The 13,825-nt window shown below is 49.7% G+C and overlaps 1 protein-coding gene across 6 annotated transcripts in view; it reads left to right on the top strand.

Moving 5' to 3' along the window:
- Positions 1-13,825, top strand: part of Mask (multiple ankyrin repeats single KH domain) — a 98,586-nt gene that overhangs the window by 61,854 nt on the left and 22,907 nt on the right. For all 6 annotated transcript variants that reach the window (XM_077708774.1, XM_077708767.1, XM_077708791.1 and 3 more), the window contains exons 13-14: positions 6,523-7,033; positions 9,796-11,350. In XM_077708774.1, the coding sequence (XP_077564900.1) occupies positions 6,523-7,033; positions 9,796-11,350 (2,066 nt within the window). The remainder of the gene's footprint in view (positions 1-6,522; positions 7,034-9,795; positions 11,351-13,825) is intronic.

Below are 13,825 nucleotides of genomic sequence, written 5' to 3'. Positions count from 1 at the left end.
ACCCTATCTTTTCCATTAAGGGGGGCACACTGGTCTTAGGAACTTTTTTTTTTCCTTTCCAACCAATTTTGGCGAAACTTCATAGGCTTGTTCAGTTTTTTTTAGCTGATTTCAAATATCTGATTAGTTTGATGCGAGGTAACTAGTTTATTATGTTAAAAAATTTTCTTGATTGTTTTTGAGAACAGTAGAAAAAAAACTATTCAACAAAAGATTACCAGCAAGACATGAATAGATACCAGAAGTTGTGGAGAATGAAACATGGGAAGCAGTTTTTTTGTTTTGCAATCACATACAAGTTTACATCAATTCTAACTTCTAGGCTTGAACTACTCTTGCTAACCAATTAAAAATAATGCTAATTAAACAACTACTGAAACACAAAATGCAAAATCTGCTTCCTATATCGCATGGTTTACACATTCAGCTTCACAGTTCAAAAGAAATGATGTTCTTAGCTGCACTACATGCTGGGATGTACCTCTGGAGAATTTTGTATCACTGCGATACCACTCATGGCAAAAAAGTGGGGAATTATGGGAAAATAATTATTTTGTTGAAATCGGGCCTCTATGGCTTTTATAAGTACCTGGAATTTTGTATCACTGCGATACCACTCATGGCAAAAAAGTGGGGAATTATGGGAAAATAATTATTTTGTTGAAATCAGGCCTCTATGGCTTTTATAAGTACCTGGTACTGTTCCACATACGGAATTTTTGGGGGAAAAACTGTGCAAATCAAAAGAAAAGTGGTACAGTAAAACCTCGTTACAAGAGACACTCAAGGGAACCGAAAAACGTGTCTCTTGTAACCGAGGTCTCTTGTATGCAATGTTGCTAACATGGTGAACATAGGAAAACCAACCAAACCGCCTTCATTCAAATGTCTCTTATAACCAAGTGTCTCTTGTAACAGTGTCTCTTGTAACGAGGTTTTACTGTACCTAAAAAAATTCTTTTTTGGGCAATTTTTTGGTCCCTGAGACCCATGTGCCCCCTTCAATTGACCTCATTTATAACAGACATCGGATCTAGAAGATGGTTGATTATAAAGGACAAGTAAGCCTTGAATTTTAATCAACAATCGTGCTCGTAACACATTTTAAGGGGTGAGTGACGTGGCTTTCAACTTCGGAAAAATGACCAAAACATCGTTTTTTTGAAAGCCACATATTCGGCTTCTATGTTTCCCTTCTGGGAGTCTGCAAAGTTTTTCCGCTGAAAAGAGTTGAAAAGTGGCATAAAAAATACTTTTGCCAGGCGCAGTGAAAAAACATCAGTGCAAAAGGGTGAAAAAACGGCAATTGTCGGAGCGCTGTATCTCCGCAACGGGGCCACCGGGCGCGGCCATTTTGATATTGTTAGATCGTCTGAGCGATCGTCTTTGCTCGGCCAAGTTTCTGTTCAGTCTGTGGCATTCAACATGGACGTTATCGTGATGGGAATGCGTGAGATCACGAGCCAGATTATGGGAAGATGTGCGGCTTGAAAGGCGGAGGTCATCGAACGCTTCGTGGTGCGCGTGACTGTACTGTTGCCAGACCCTGAAAAGTGACACGCAATGTGCGCGCTTGCGATAGCAGCTTGCGAAGTGAACTTTTAGGCGGAATTGTGATGTTTACATGCTTGGCTCGCCAGCCGTGGGAAAGAAATGGTCGACACGTCAAACGCTGCGGCGCGCACGGCATGGCCGCTGCGCATTGGAGCATCACATGACTGCACAACCGGTTACGATTGAATGCCAGTAGTTGTAATTAATGCACATTAATCTTAAAGGCGACCTGACAAGCCATATCAGGGATAATCAAAGTACGATATGTCGCGGTAAGCGTGCGCTGCGATGCGCGCGAGCCTTATTGCCTTTCTTGCGTAACGTTTCCTGTGCACGTCTAATAATAATGCAAACAGGTTTGAGTTAGGAATATAGGAATGAAAATATGTTCTCTGCGTTAAAAATTTACCTTTCTGTCGCAGCATTTAACAGTGACTTTTTTAGGGAAATTATTGATACCGATGCATACATCTATGGCTTAGGGCGTACTGGCTGTGCTGCGAGAAATATTGGATGCCTTGAATGTCAAAAGTAGTAAAAAAAATGCCCTTGCATTGAACTTGGACTTATGCAGAATATTATACCAAGCTTCAAAGTAGCTCATTTGCATCCTTGTGGTATGCAAACTTTTGGCAATGAACACCCGCACGTATAAGTACTAAGTTGCTGCTCCAGGCAAGATTATAAAACATAAAAGAAGGCAGGAGTTATTTTCAAATTGAAGTAAAAAAAAAAGTGCTTCACTTGTTGCCATGGTGACACTGCAAAGGGAGGTTGTCCAGTGCGATACAGCCAACCAGCTAACCTACTTTGTATTGAAAGCCCATTGAAAGCCATCTCCCCCTCCGTTTGGTTTGCAAACTGGGCTATGTACTGTTCACGAGGAGCTGAAAATGTTTTGCGGAACGAGAAAGGCTGTAAAAGGCACACCAATTTCAAGGCAAGGCCTTCCAAAAGCCCCATGTTCAAAAGGACACGAAAGGCTACAACCCTGACGACTTTTGATAAGCGAAACCTACGTTGCAACTTCGGAAGCGTTTTCTTAAAAGATTTTTTTTTTGCCACCTGTGTCGCTTGTAACAGGAATTTCTTTGTGACCGCTGAGTCTATTTTGATTCCGTTTTTTGCATTACATTCTTTGATGAACAGTTCAAGTCGTGACACTCGTGGTTTTCCTGATTTGTTCTTTGTAATTTTTTTATTCTACTAGTAATTCGCAGTTGACATGCCTGTTGTGCATTAACCTCTAAAAAAAGGAAAACTAAAAACATTGTGTTGTAAAAAAAAAATTCTAAAACTGTCACGACCTCGTCCATTCATTTGGGAATGAAAAGCACTTAGAACAAGTTTTCTATCGTGTTTTATAAGCCGCTGAAGCTCGGTACAAGCGGAACAGAAAGAAAAATTAATAAATAAAGTTCTCAAAATATTACTTTGAAATTTTTACAGAAGCATTTTCAGTTGCTGTGCCAAGTTTCATCGAAATCCACAAAGAAATAAAAAAGTTCATTTTGAAAGCCACGTCCCCCCTTAAAGGGACACTGAAGTGATATGTAAACATTGCGGGATTACTAGCGCAAATTGTAGTCCGGAGTCCCCAGGCCATGTTTCGGCCACTCTGGGTGCGTTTACGCGATTATATTTAGTAGAAAAATTAATTCGAAAATGCTGTCCTCCTCTCTTTACGCTCGCCCATTTTCTGTGGCGTTTTCGTGTGACGTCGGGAGGAGCCAGCTCGCAATTGGCTGCGCTACTGCACGGCTCCCCGGCCTTCAGACAGAGTCACCCGACCCAGCGTTTCGTCCGCCGGCCGTCGACGGGTCGTCGCAATTCGTTCGTTCAGTTGAAACGAAGCCAGGACACGTTTGTGAACGGAAGAATGTGCCTTTCTTTACTTGGTTAGTTTGTACACTGTATCTAGCTCCAAGTCAAGGTCGCTTCACACAAGCGCTGCACAAGCGCACATGCGAAGCTTCGCTGACTGGTACGCCAGTAGGAACATATAAGGCCTCTTGAAGGCGGGAAAAGAGTCAGCGAAGTCAATATAGGTACTAAGGAAATAAAATCAACTGATATTTTTACCGTACAGCGTAAAACTAGGGTGCGGGAAGCACTTTTTTGCGAACAAGCACAGCGGCCAGCAGCACGACTATGCATCTGCGAACGCTTTTCCGTCTAAGAAATGCAATTACTAGACCTGAGATATTGTGGAACCTTGGGGGATGCTTACTGCACGAGCGCAAAACAACAAATAGTCACCTAAGCTGCTTGGAATGCTAAAACTAAATAAAAGTGTAAACTGGTTATACATTATATATCTTATATTTCCAAGGTCGGCCGCGCTCGCCTGTGGCCGAGTGGTTTGGGGCGCTAGATGTGCTATTGCAAGTGGTTTGCTAGTCACAGGTTCGAATCCCCGCAGGTATGTGCTGTTTTTTTTATAAGTTAACTTTTTCGTTTTCTGCCGTTGTTTTCTATACTGAGTTCACCTTTTTTTGGGCCGCAACGTTCATTGCTCCACGAACTAGTTCACAGAACGCGCGCAGGCTGGCACTGGCGCGCTAGTGAGTTCTCGTTGGCGTGCTGTTGCCATAAGCACCGACTTCTTGCGGGCAGTGGGCACAGGCCACAATCAAAAGACCCTTGGCCTGGTGCGAACAAGCTTTTTACGATACAGGCATGAGTGAGGCAAGCTCCAAATATGGGGGAAAAGCGCATGGCATTTGAGCGTCTGCGGGGACGCGGAGGGCGTTCATGCACTGCGTAGGCCTCGGCTAGTGAATGCTACGATTCCAAGCCGTCCTGGGGTGCTTATCTTATGCATTTTACAGCTGACAACATGGCAGGAGCGCGGTACGATGAGATATTACTGAGATATTGAGAATGCCCATCCAACAACAACGCCATCGGTTGTGTTTTACAGAACCGAAACCAAAACCGAAACTTGTTTGATTGCTAACCTTGGGTATCGTCCAATCACGGTGCCCCCTCCTTCCAACGTCACAGCCTTAGTTGGTGCGGCCGCCGCAAACCGCGCATGGTAGTTTTTCTTCTTTCGCGCTTTGTAAAATAATTACCGATTTGTCAACCGGATAAACGATGAAAAGTGTGCTAATTTGAGCCAGTCTACGCAGTGCAAGCAAAAACGGGAGCTTGACAAATTCACTTCAGTGTCCCTTTAACTTAGATATGGTGCCACCAATCACTAACTGCGTTTGTGTCCTTTGTGGAATCAAAGGGGATGACACACAACTTCAGCAAACACACAGTGGCTCAGTCAGCTATGAAACGACAAGAAGCCCTGGCAATGGAACTGCAACGTACAGAAATGGTTAAAGCTTACCACCATGCATTCGAGCGCGACTGCGAATGCATGCATGCTGCGCAAGCCAAGAATACCGGGAGTATGCAGTGGGTTCTTCCCATCGCGTAGCTCCCAATCAAAAAGCATCGCAGATGTTGAGTCCTGCAAGCGTGACAAATAGCCAGAGCACACAGCGCAAGAAGGTGCGAGCTCTGGCTATCCATCAGGCTTGTGCACCTGGGACACATGTGTTTGACATTGTCCTTTGGGAGACTGGTTGAAAAACCACTGGTCTAAAAAACAAACAAAAAAAAAAGAAAATGCTTTGTTTTATGTTGCCTTGTCATTTTCTGGTGATATCTGGTTGAAATTTCCACGCGAAATTGAAAATGTTCATAAATGGACAGCAGTGGTGCGAGAAATTGCCAGTCGTGTAAAGATAGCTCTGTTTGCGTCCGTCCTGCGTGAGTGCGGCGCCACCCGCCATTGGCCGTGCATGTGGTAACGGCCGTGTCCTCCATTTATCACTGGCCGCAGCTTCGTACTTCTGCTGGAAATAAAAGAAAAGCAAGAAAAAGAATGCATGTGTTGTTTTAAATTGGGCAGCACAGAGCGCGTGGCAGCCATTGGATTGCACCTGATGGCAGTTCGATCCAATGGCTGTGCATGTCCACGAGTAGTACTGATCGATCATTGTATGAAACTCTCCGCATTTTCGCATCATGACGCATCTCCGCATCGTCGCATCTCCGCATTTTCGCATCATGAATGCCCGAAAAAGCGTGATTGCGATGCCCGGAAGTATAGAACTGGATGCAAGTACTGAGGAAGGTGGCAAAAGGTAATGAGTGCGTTAGTAAACCTTCGTTGAGCATTTCGATGATTCAACAATGTAGAAATTTAGGCTGCTTGGCACATTTTCAAAGACAGCAAAAACACGTCTCATTTCGATGAACACGTGCTACGGGTGTGACACTGACTTCAATGAGCCCCCTTTCTTTATTTTATTTTTGTTTTATTTTTGTAGCCTTCTTTGTTTGCCGCTTGCTAATCCATCTGCTGTAGACAATTGCCTGATGCTTGTCCATTGTGATTCTTCCACCCTGTTCTCTCGAATGCTAATAATAATCTGGAAGCTTGCGCGCGGTCTGTCTAGCCCTCTCCCAAAATAATGCTAGAGTCTTGTTTAAAAAAATGAATTTCTTGTTGAGCTTCGTGTACTGTAGTGAGCCATACAGGTTGGAGTAGAGATGCAAATAGGTGCCAGTGTCTTTGTTGTGGGCAGATTCAGAAAATGCTACCCGCTCAGCCGTTTCAGCTAGTGGCGTGTGGGACAAAATACGTGTGTAGCAGCACTGTTTTTTTTTTTTCCAGGTGCAAAATGTTGTACTGAAAGGCAAGCACACATTAGCTGGCAGCTTTTGAGCTCGTTGATTATGTAGTCACGACCTCATGGCGTACAACATTTTTCTTTTCTGAGTTTATGTATTATCATGGCAGCAAAGAAGCGGCGAAGGGAAACACAGATTTGTTTAGATTTTGCGAGTTGTGCATCTTTTGGCTTCAGTCGCCTGGGGCCGCATTTCAGTGGGTTTGAGTCACTCGAGAGCCTCGCAAAAGGGGCCGGGCACTTTGCTGGTGTTCACGCTGCTGCCCCCCTGCAGGTTGGGCGAGCTGGCCCTGGACGTGGTGGAGAGCAGCGGGGGGCCCCGCAGCCCACTACCGCGGCCCTCGCCCGGCGTGTGCTCGTCACCCAAGAAGGCCTCCTCCTGCTCTGCAGCAGCCCAGGCGGCCAGTGGGGGGCCGGGGGCCGGCAAGAGCCACCACCGGGGCGAGGAGGGCTGGAAGGAGGTGGTGCGGCGCTCCAAGAAGGTGACCGTGCCCTCCACGGCCATCAGCCGGGTGATTGGACGCTGCGGCTGCAACATCAACGCCATCCGCGAGGCCTCGGGCGCCCACATCGAGGTGGAGAAGCACAAGGGCCAGGGCGAGCGCACCATCCTCATCCGGGGCTCGGCCGAGGCCACCAAGCAGGCGCAGCTGCTCATCCAGGGCCTGGTCCAGGAGCCCGACCGGGACCTGGCCGACATCATGGCCCAGCACGGCGTGGCTGCCCCAGCCGTCACCAAGGCCACCACCACTGCTTCCGCCTCGGCCCCCGCCAACCACACTGCGGTGAGGGTCGGGGGCACGGGTGTGTGTGTGTGTGCACTCCTCCTCCCACCGGAGCAGCAGCGTCTGACCCCTGCTGCGCTGCAGGGGCTCGGGTAGTGTCCCAGCTGACGAGCAGAGAGACTGACTCCCTGTCCGCCAGGCCGGGAGCTCTGCTGGGTATCGGGGAAGGCTCGCTGGACTTGGCACCCAAATCCCCGGCTTTTATACTGTGCCCAAATGATCAGCAAGAGGTCGCAACCCAGTTCTGCGAAATGACTCGCCCAACAGCAGTTTTTCAGATATTCCTGGTAGTTTATTGCGCAGTAGAACCCCGCTTATATGTTTTTGTGTGACTGCGGGGGAAAAAAAAAGTATTGGCTGGGAAACAAATACCAGAAACATCCAGTTTACATGCTCTAAACATTATACAGAAGACATAAGCCATGTTTCAAACACAAAATAAATTTACTTGGCAAGGCAGCAGCCAAACAGTCTGTGTTCTTAGTCTCAAACTGCCTAGAAAACAGTGCAGTTGTGACTATAACTTCGCATTGCACCATTCAAGGCAATCTCTGAGGCAGAACTGAAAGAGACTGAAGAAAGAGTAGCTGCCTTTTGGAGTGTCACAGTAAGAATGGATTAAAACGACGTCCCAACGTGATATTACTTTAATAAGCTGCCGGATGCAGCTATACATCTCAAAGCAGAGACTCTGTTTAACGTGCCAGAGGAATGGCCATGGCACTCCAGCTTGCCATGGCCATCTGAGGGGCTCCAAATGTGGCAGCGGTGGTGTCCACCTGTAAACTGCCACAACACAGTGTCCAAATTGCAGCTGTGCAAACCCTCCCTCTCAACCTTTCCCCGCTCTTGGGAAGGACATCGCCTTCCGAAGTGCGAGGGCACTACGTTAGTCTGTCTTTATAGCTACCGGGAGAAAAAAATACGCTATTATATGGTAGGGAACCCTTTTATTGCTTCGTTTGAGTCATCAGCAGTGCACACGATAACGATCCAACGTCGTTACAGCATGGGGGAGAATAACTTAGAAGCATAAAACACAAATCGTGAAGAACTGTACTTCAAACGTGAACACGTTTTCCACGTCCTCATGGAAAAATTGTTCCACATGGGAATGCCACTAAACATTTCGCGTGCACTGTCCGACGTTACGTGCACAGAATGCTCTAGCAAAGAGAAAAATGGAGCGAAATATCCCATATAAAGTGGTTGTTCAGCAAACATTTATTTACAGCAGCATCTATCTAACATACGCAGGCAACACTTGAAAATAACACAAAAGCTTTTGAGGTTAACTTTCAGCAGCCTGAATGTTCGCATAAGTATCCTAATATTCCAACAAATGATGAACTCAGGCTAGGCCATAACGAGAAGGTTATTTTCGCAGCAGCTTGCGCCATTCATAGCATGAACTCAGGCTAGGCCATAACGAGAAGGTTATTTTCGCAGCAGCTTGCGCCATTCATAGCACTGCATCCGAACACAGGGTAAAGGAGAAATTTCCTTCTTCCACAATGGGAAGTCTTCATCGGCTTATGCTTGTTTCGTTCAAGTGGACATGGGCTAGGAGATAGGCGTTTGCTACCACGATCATTACCTCCAAACAACTGACTCTGACAGCAAAAAGCACACGCAGAACAAACAGGGTAACACGTATCTCCGCAATAAAAGTGGTGATGCGGCTATAAACGTGACGGCACAGAAAAACTTTCTTCTCTTGCGACAGCTACAGCTCTAATGTCCGGCCCCGCACAGCTCCATCTGCTACACTGGCAGGTGGCGTCCCCTTAAAAATGTAAGCTGGACCGTCCCTCCGACTGCAAAAGCGCAAAAACGGAGGCTTTTTCCACATCTGCAAGGTTAGGTGGGGTTAGATGTAGAGCTCGAGGGGGGGCGAGGAGAGCCAGCAATTGGGTCTTCGCCCTCTGCTTTTTTTTAATTGTAAATTTTCTCCGCCCTCCGACGCAGCCGCTTTGTTGTGACGACGGAGGGAGTGAAAGGGACGGTTTTTGTCCATGCGCAAGCCAAGTCTCTGTTTCCTTTCGGCTATTGGTGCCGATTGCTTGCCGCAGTGCACAGAGCACATGCGGTGTGAGCTATTTGGATAGTTAACAAGCTCGGTAAACGGTCGCTCCGGGCCGAAGATTGTGGCGACGACGGGGGGCACACGAAGCCGCATGCAGGCAAACACGAAACCACATGCAGGCAAGCACACCAATCAGAGTTGACGTGAAGCAGATGACAGGACAGGCAACGAAAACTGAAGAGAGAAAAAAAAAGGTGCATATTTACCCATAGCCACAGCCGCTATCCCAAGGCTAGGGGGAAATCTTTAAACCGCATGCGCACCATTTGCTGAATACGCCAGTCAGGACTACTGCTTGACTACTTAGTGAGCACACTTGATTGGGGACTTGAAGGCAGTTTCGGTTAGCCAGGACCTAGTTGGCGCTGACTAGCGTAAGTCGTGATTCATCGAGGCTAAGATTAGTCAGACTAGTCCCTAGTCAGTCATTCATTGCCCATCAATACGGGCCGATGTAATCTAAAGATTGCACTATGCTGTCAATGATGCCGACAATATACTGTTTTTTTTTTTTCCTTTTGCGGTGTGTATGGGCAGATTTTGCTGCAACGAATTTCCTCTTTGTTGAAATTTTTTGCACGTCTCGCCAGTGTCGTCATAGGGGGATTTGGCTGTACCATTGGTGCTTGCACATTTATGCTTCATGGACATTAATTTGATGGATGGGATGTTGCAGGGCTCCGTGCTGGTGGCGGGCGGTGGCAGCAAGCTGGGCCGGCAGGGCAGCTCAGCCAAGGTGGTGAAGGCTGCGTCGACGCCTGCGCCCTCGCTGCCCCCCTTCAGCCAGACGCGGCCAGCGCCCCGGCCGGGGATTCCCACGGGGGGCGGCGGTGGTTCCTCTGCGAGCACGCCAGCACCGCCCTTTGCCTCCCCGGGCTGGGGCCCCCTGTCGGCCAAGCCGTCAGCTGCGCCGGTCACCACCCTGTCTGCCAGCTCGGCCCCCGTCAATGGGACGGCCGCCACCTCAGCCTCCTACACCCAGGCGGTGATTTCGCCCGCCAAGAGCTCGAGCCGTGCTGCCTCGGCCGACCCCCGGCCCAGCTCGTCGCCCAGCTCCGGCGGAGGCAGCCCCTCGCCCACGCTCACGGGCCCCCCCGCCTCCTCCGCCACTGCCCCGGTGACGAGTGGCAGCAGCTCGGCGGCCACCCCGCTGCCGGCCTGCACCTCGTCTTCGTCGACCAGCACTGCGGCCGCCATCAGCATTCCGCAGACGTTCTCGCCCTTCAACAACGTGTTCAGCAAGGAGACCCAGCCGAGCGTGTGGGGCCAGCGGGAGGCCTCGAAGCCCAATTTCGCCTCTGTGGCGGCCTCGGGCGTGTGTGGGGCGGTGCCCAGCGTGGCTGCCACTCCTCCCCCCGAGCCGCTGGTGGACGCGGCGAAAGCACCGGGCTACCGGGGCAACCTGCACGTGTCAACGCCCAACTTTGGGCCCATCGGCAGCGGGCCCCGGAGCGCCCCGTGCACGCCCCCCATGGGCGGGGGGGCGCCTTCCCCCCCGGCCGCCCAAGCACCCCCGTCGCAAGAGTTGTACGAGACCTCGGCCTCTGCGTCGTCTCAGGGCACGCAGCAGTCCTCGCGCCTCATGTTCGCTCCGCCCCACTATGCATCACCAGACTTGGCCTCTCCATCCCAGCAGCAGGCTCAGCAACAGCAGCAGTCGCAGCAGCAACAGCAGCAGCAACAGCAGCAACAGCAACAACAGCAGCAGCAGCAGCAGCAGCAACAGCCACAAGCTCAGCAGCAGCAGCAGTCTCAAGCTCAGCAACAGCAGCAGCCGCAAGCTCAGCAGCAACAGCAGCCGCAAGCTCAGCAAGCCCAGCAGCCGCAGCAAGCTCAGCAAGCCCAGCAGCAGCAGCAGCCAGTGCCGCCCCCTGCACCGCAGCCTGCCACCATCCAAAGCACACTGAACCCGAACGCGCCGGACTTCTCCAGCCGGTCAGCGCCCGCGGTGATGCTGACGGCGACATTTGCGCCCGTGGGAGCAGCCCCTGCCCCCCCGCACCACCACCCGGGCCTGCGGGGGGTGCCCTTTGGGCCGCAGGACTTCCTGCACCCGGTGCAGGGCAGCCTGGGTCCCCCCCACCACCACCACCAAGGGGCCCTGGGCCACTTCCCCCTCCAGATGATGTCCCACCTGCAGCAGCAGTACTCGGGCCTTGTCGCCCCCGCCGTCGCACCCATGGGGCCCAAGGGCGCCGATCGCACGCAGCTCGGTGGGGCACGCCTGGCCGGTGAGTGCTTCGCCGCGGGTCCCATTTCCGGCCGTGTAAACTGGGCACCATTTGGATATTCAGAGCGGACGTTTTGTCCTGAGGAGAGGCTCATGAAGGAGGCTGTTCTCTGCTCCGACTCTTGTTTTGCAACTTCAAACTGTTCCGCAGCTGTTGCTCTCCTCACTTTAACATGAAGACTGCAGGGCTCACACTAGTTATTTGCCCACCCTGCAATCATCCACGCTCGCCAAACACGGCGTGTGGGCGCTGGCTGTGGTGGGTTTGTTGTTTACGGGGACAGGCGCAGAGGTGTCAAGATAGTGTTATTCGTAGGCTAAACAAAAACGCGAGAGGGAGGCATTCCGCTGTGCTGCAGATGTTGCGGTGGCTCTACTTGCTGGTCACATCTCGTTGGCTGCCAGCTGGATTGGGACTGGCACATTTGTTCATCCGACAAATAGTTTCTAGGTGTATGTTTCTGAGAGATCAGAGGGATTGCTTTCTACGTACTATGGTACAAGCCCGACTACGTGATGTTATTCCGGACTATGTAGTTTCAACTTCTGAAATGCGATGTGTACATGTGTGTGGGTTCTTGCACGAAGTCGTGGATGCTTTTAGGTTTTTAAGGGTTAGGTTTTCCTCCGAGTATTTGAGTAGTGTACCACGGAAGAGTTTGTACAAAGATATGATTGATGTGTGTCTATATGTTCCGGTTTATCGTCAGTTGTATGCAGTGGGTTCAGGAAAAGATGTTTTAAAAAGAGTGAAACGAATGCCAGTACGTTCATCTGTTAAATCTTCCTTCTTTAAACTTCATAGCGGCACGCTACAGGTAAAACCCTGGCTGCAGGAAAAAGGACTATATGTACACCCATGGACATTTAACTGTCGATTATGCAAAAAGCTGGAAACAATCGAGCACATCTTTCTGGACTGTTGGGATGCGGTGTTCCACTGGGACATCCTCCAACGAACCTTGAAAAAAGACTTACCATTAACGCCTTATGGCATTCGCTTTTTGCCGGTAAACAATGATGGAGGCATGCCCTGTGATGTGTTCATGGCACTTCGTCTGCATTCTATGTGGAAAACTCGCATGGCGGTTCAAAATGCCGAAGAGGATGCTCGCACAGTGCGAGAGTGCTTTATTGAAAGCATTGCTTATATAAGAGAAGTTTATGGAGTCATGCCGGAAGAACCTGAGTGGTTACCCATTCTGGATTTTCTAGCGCAATTTAAGATGTTTTAAGCCACTCCCTTCAGCCGATTGGTGGCTGGAGCTACTAATTTGTGTACTGGGCAGTGTGTTTTGTGTTGTCGCCAAGCAGGCAATAAAGAAAAAAAAAAAAAGACTGGGGCTCGCAGGGCACGAAAGCTAAGTGTATGCCCTGATCGGAAAAAAATGTGCGTTTTTTTTTTTTTTTTGTCCCTCAGCTGACTTCACCACCAGGAGCACTGGTCACAAAGCAGCAATAATTTCTGAGCAAGGACACGGCTGGCGCTAAAGTGAATTTGCAGGATACAGGATGAACGAAGAGCATTCAGTGGCATGCTTGCAACAGCAACATTGAACAAGGGCACATTGAACAAGGGCCCGTCATGGCACATTGCACAACAGCGTCCATGTTTGCTAAAGCCAGCTATAAAGTTGATCGCGGGGATGTCGCAATCTGCACAAGATGTACCATAACTTAGGGTTCGGCCAAAGTTTGCCTGGTCAGGCACGAGTCTAGAGTAACGAATCATGGACACTGATGAAATGTGAAAAGTATTTGGCATTTTGAAACCGAATACAGGTTCCTTTTAAGGGGGGACGCGGCCTTTGAAAACCGAAAAATCGCGAAATAAGCGATTTTTGGAAAACCATATATTTGGGTCGTATATGTCATAAACTAGCTACATGTCATAAAATGTCAAAAAACGAATATATAACCAGCCGCGGCATCTCCCGAGGGGCGAGCAAACGCGAAAAATCGCCCGAACGCAGCTGCCGTGCTGCTTTCTGTACAGCCGCCATTTTTATCTTGTTTTGTTTGTTCGTTCTTGCGCTTCCTTTTCCCGCCATTACTGCTGGCGGCCGAGGCGTGGTACGCTTGTGATTGAGGGACTTGCAGCGCTTTCGAGTTTCCCGCATCCCGTGTGTGAAGCTACGATTGGCCTGTGTGCGCGCTGCTCAAGCGAGCGAGCTGACGCGCGAATGCTAGTGGCTGCTGCGCATGATGACGCGCTCGCTTTTCCCTGGCCGGCGACCTGCGCCGCTTGCATCCACCAGATTCCCCGCGCCATCGTCTGCTTTTCGCCGTTCCTTTGTTGCTCTGCCGCACTGTTTACCACCTTTTCGTTCGCTTCTCCGCTTATTCTACTTAGTTCTGTGCCGTCCTTACGATCGCTGACGTACTTCAATAGTTCGGAGTAGCCTGCCAGATCGTGTACATGATCGGACACGATGCACGGAGTGAAGTTCAGTACGCTACATGCGTTCGGTGCACG

The sequence above is a fragment of the Haemaphysalis longicornis genome, unplaced genomic scaffold (genome assembly GCF_048455015.1).
Source record: "Haemaphysalis longicornis isolate Haplotype H1 unplaced genomic scaffold, Haemaphysalis longicornis Haplotype H1 scaffold_1, whole genome shotgun sequence".
Classification (NCBI taxonomy): Eukaryota; Metazoa; Arthropoda; class Arachnida; order Ixodida; family Ixodidae; genus Haemaphysalis; species Haemaphysalis longicornis.
Note: the sequence above shows the minus strand (reverse complement) of the source record. Positions and strands in the feature narration are given on the sequence as shown.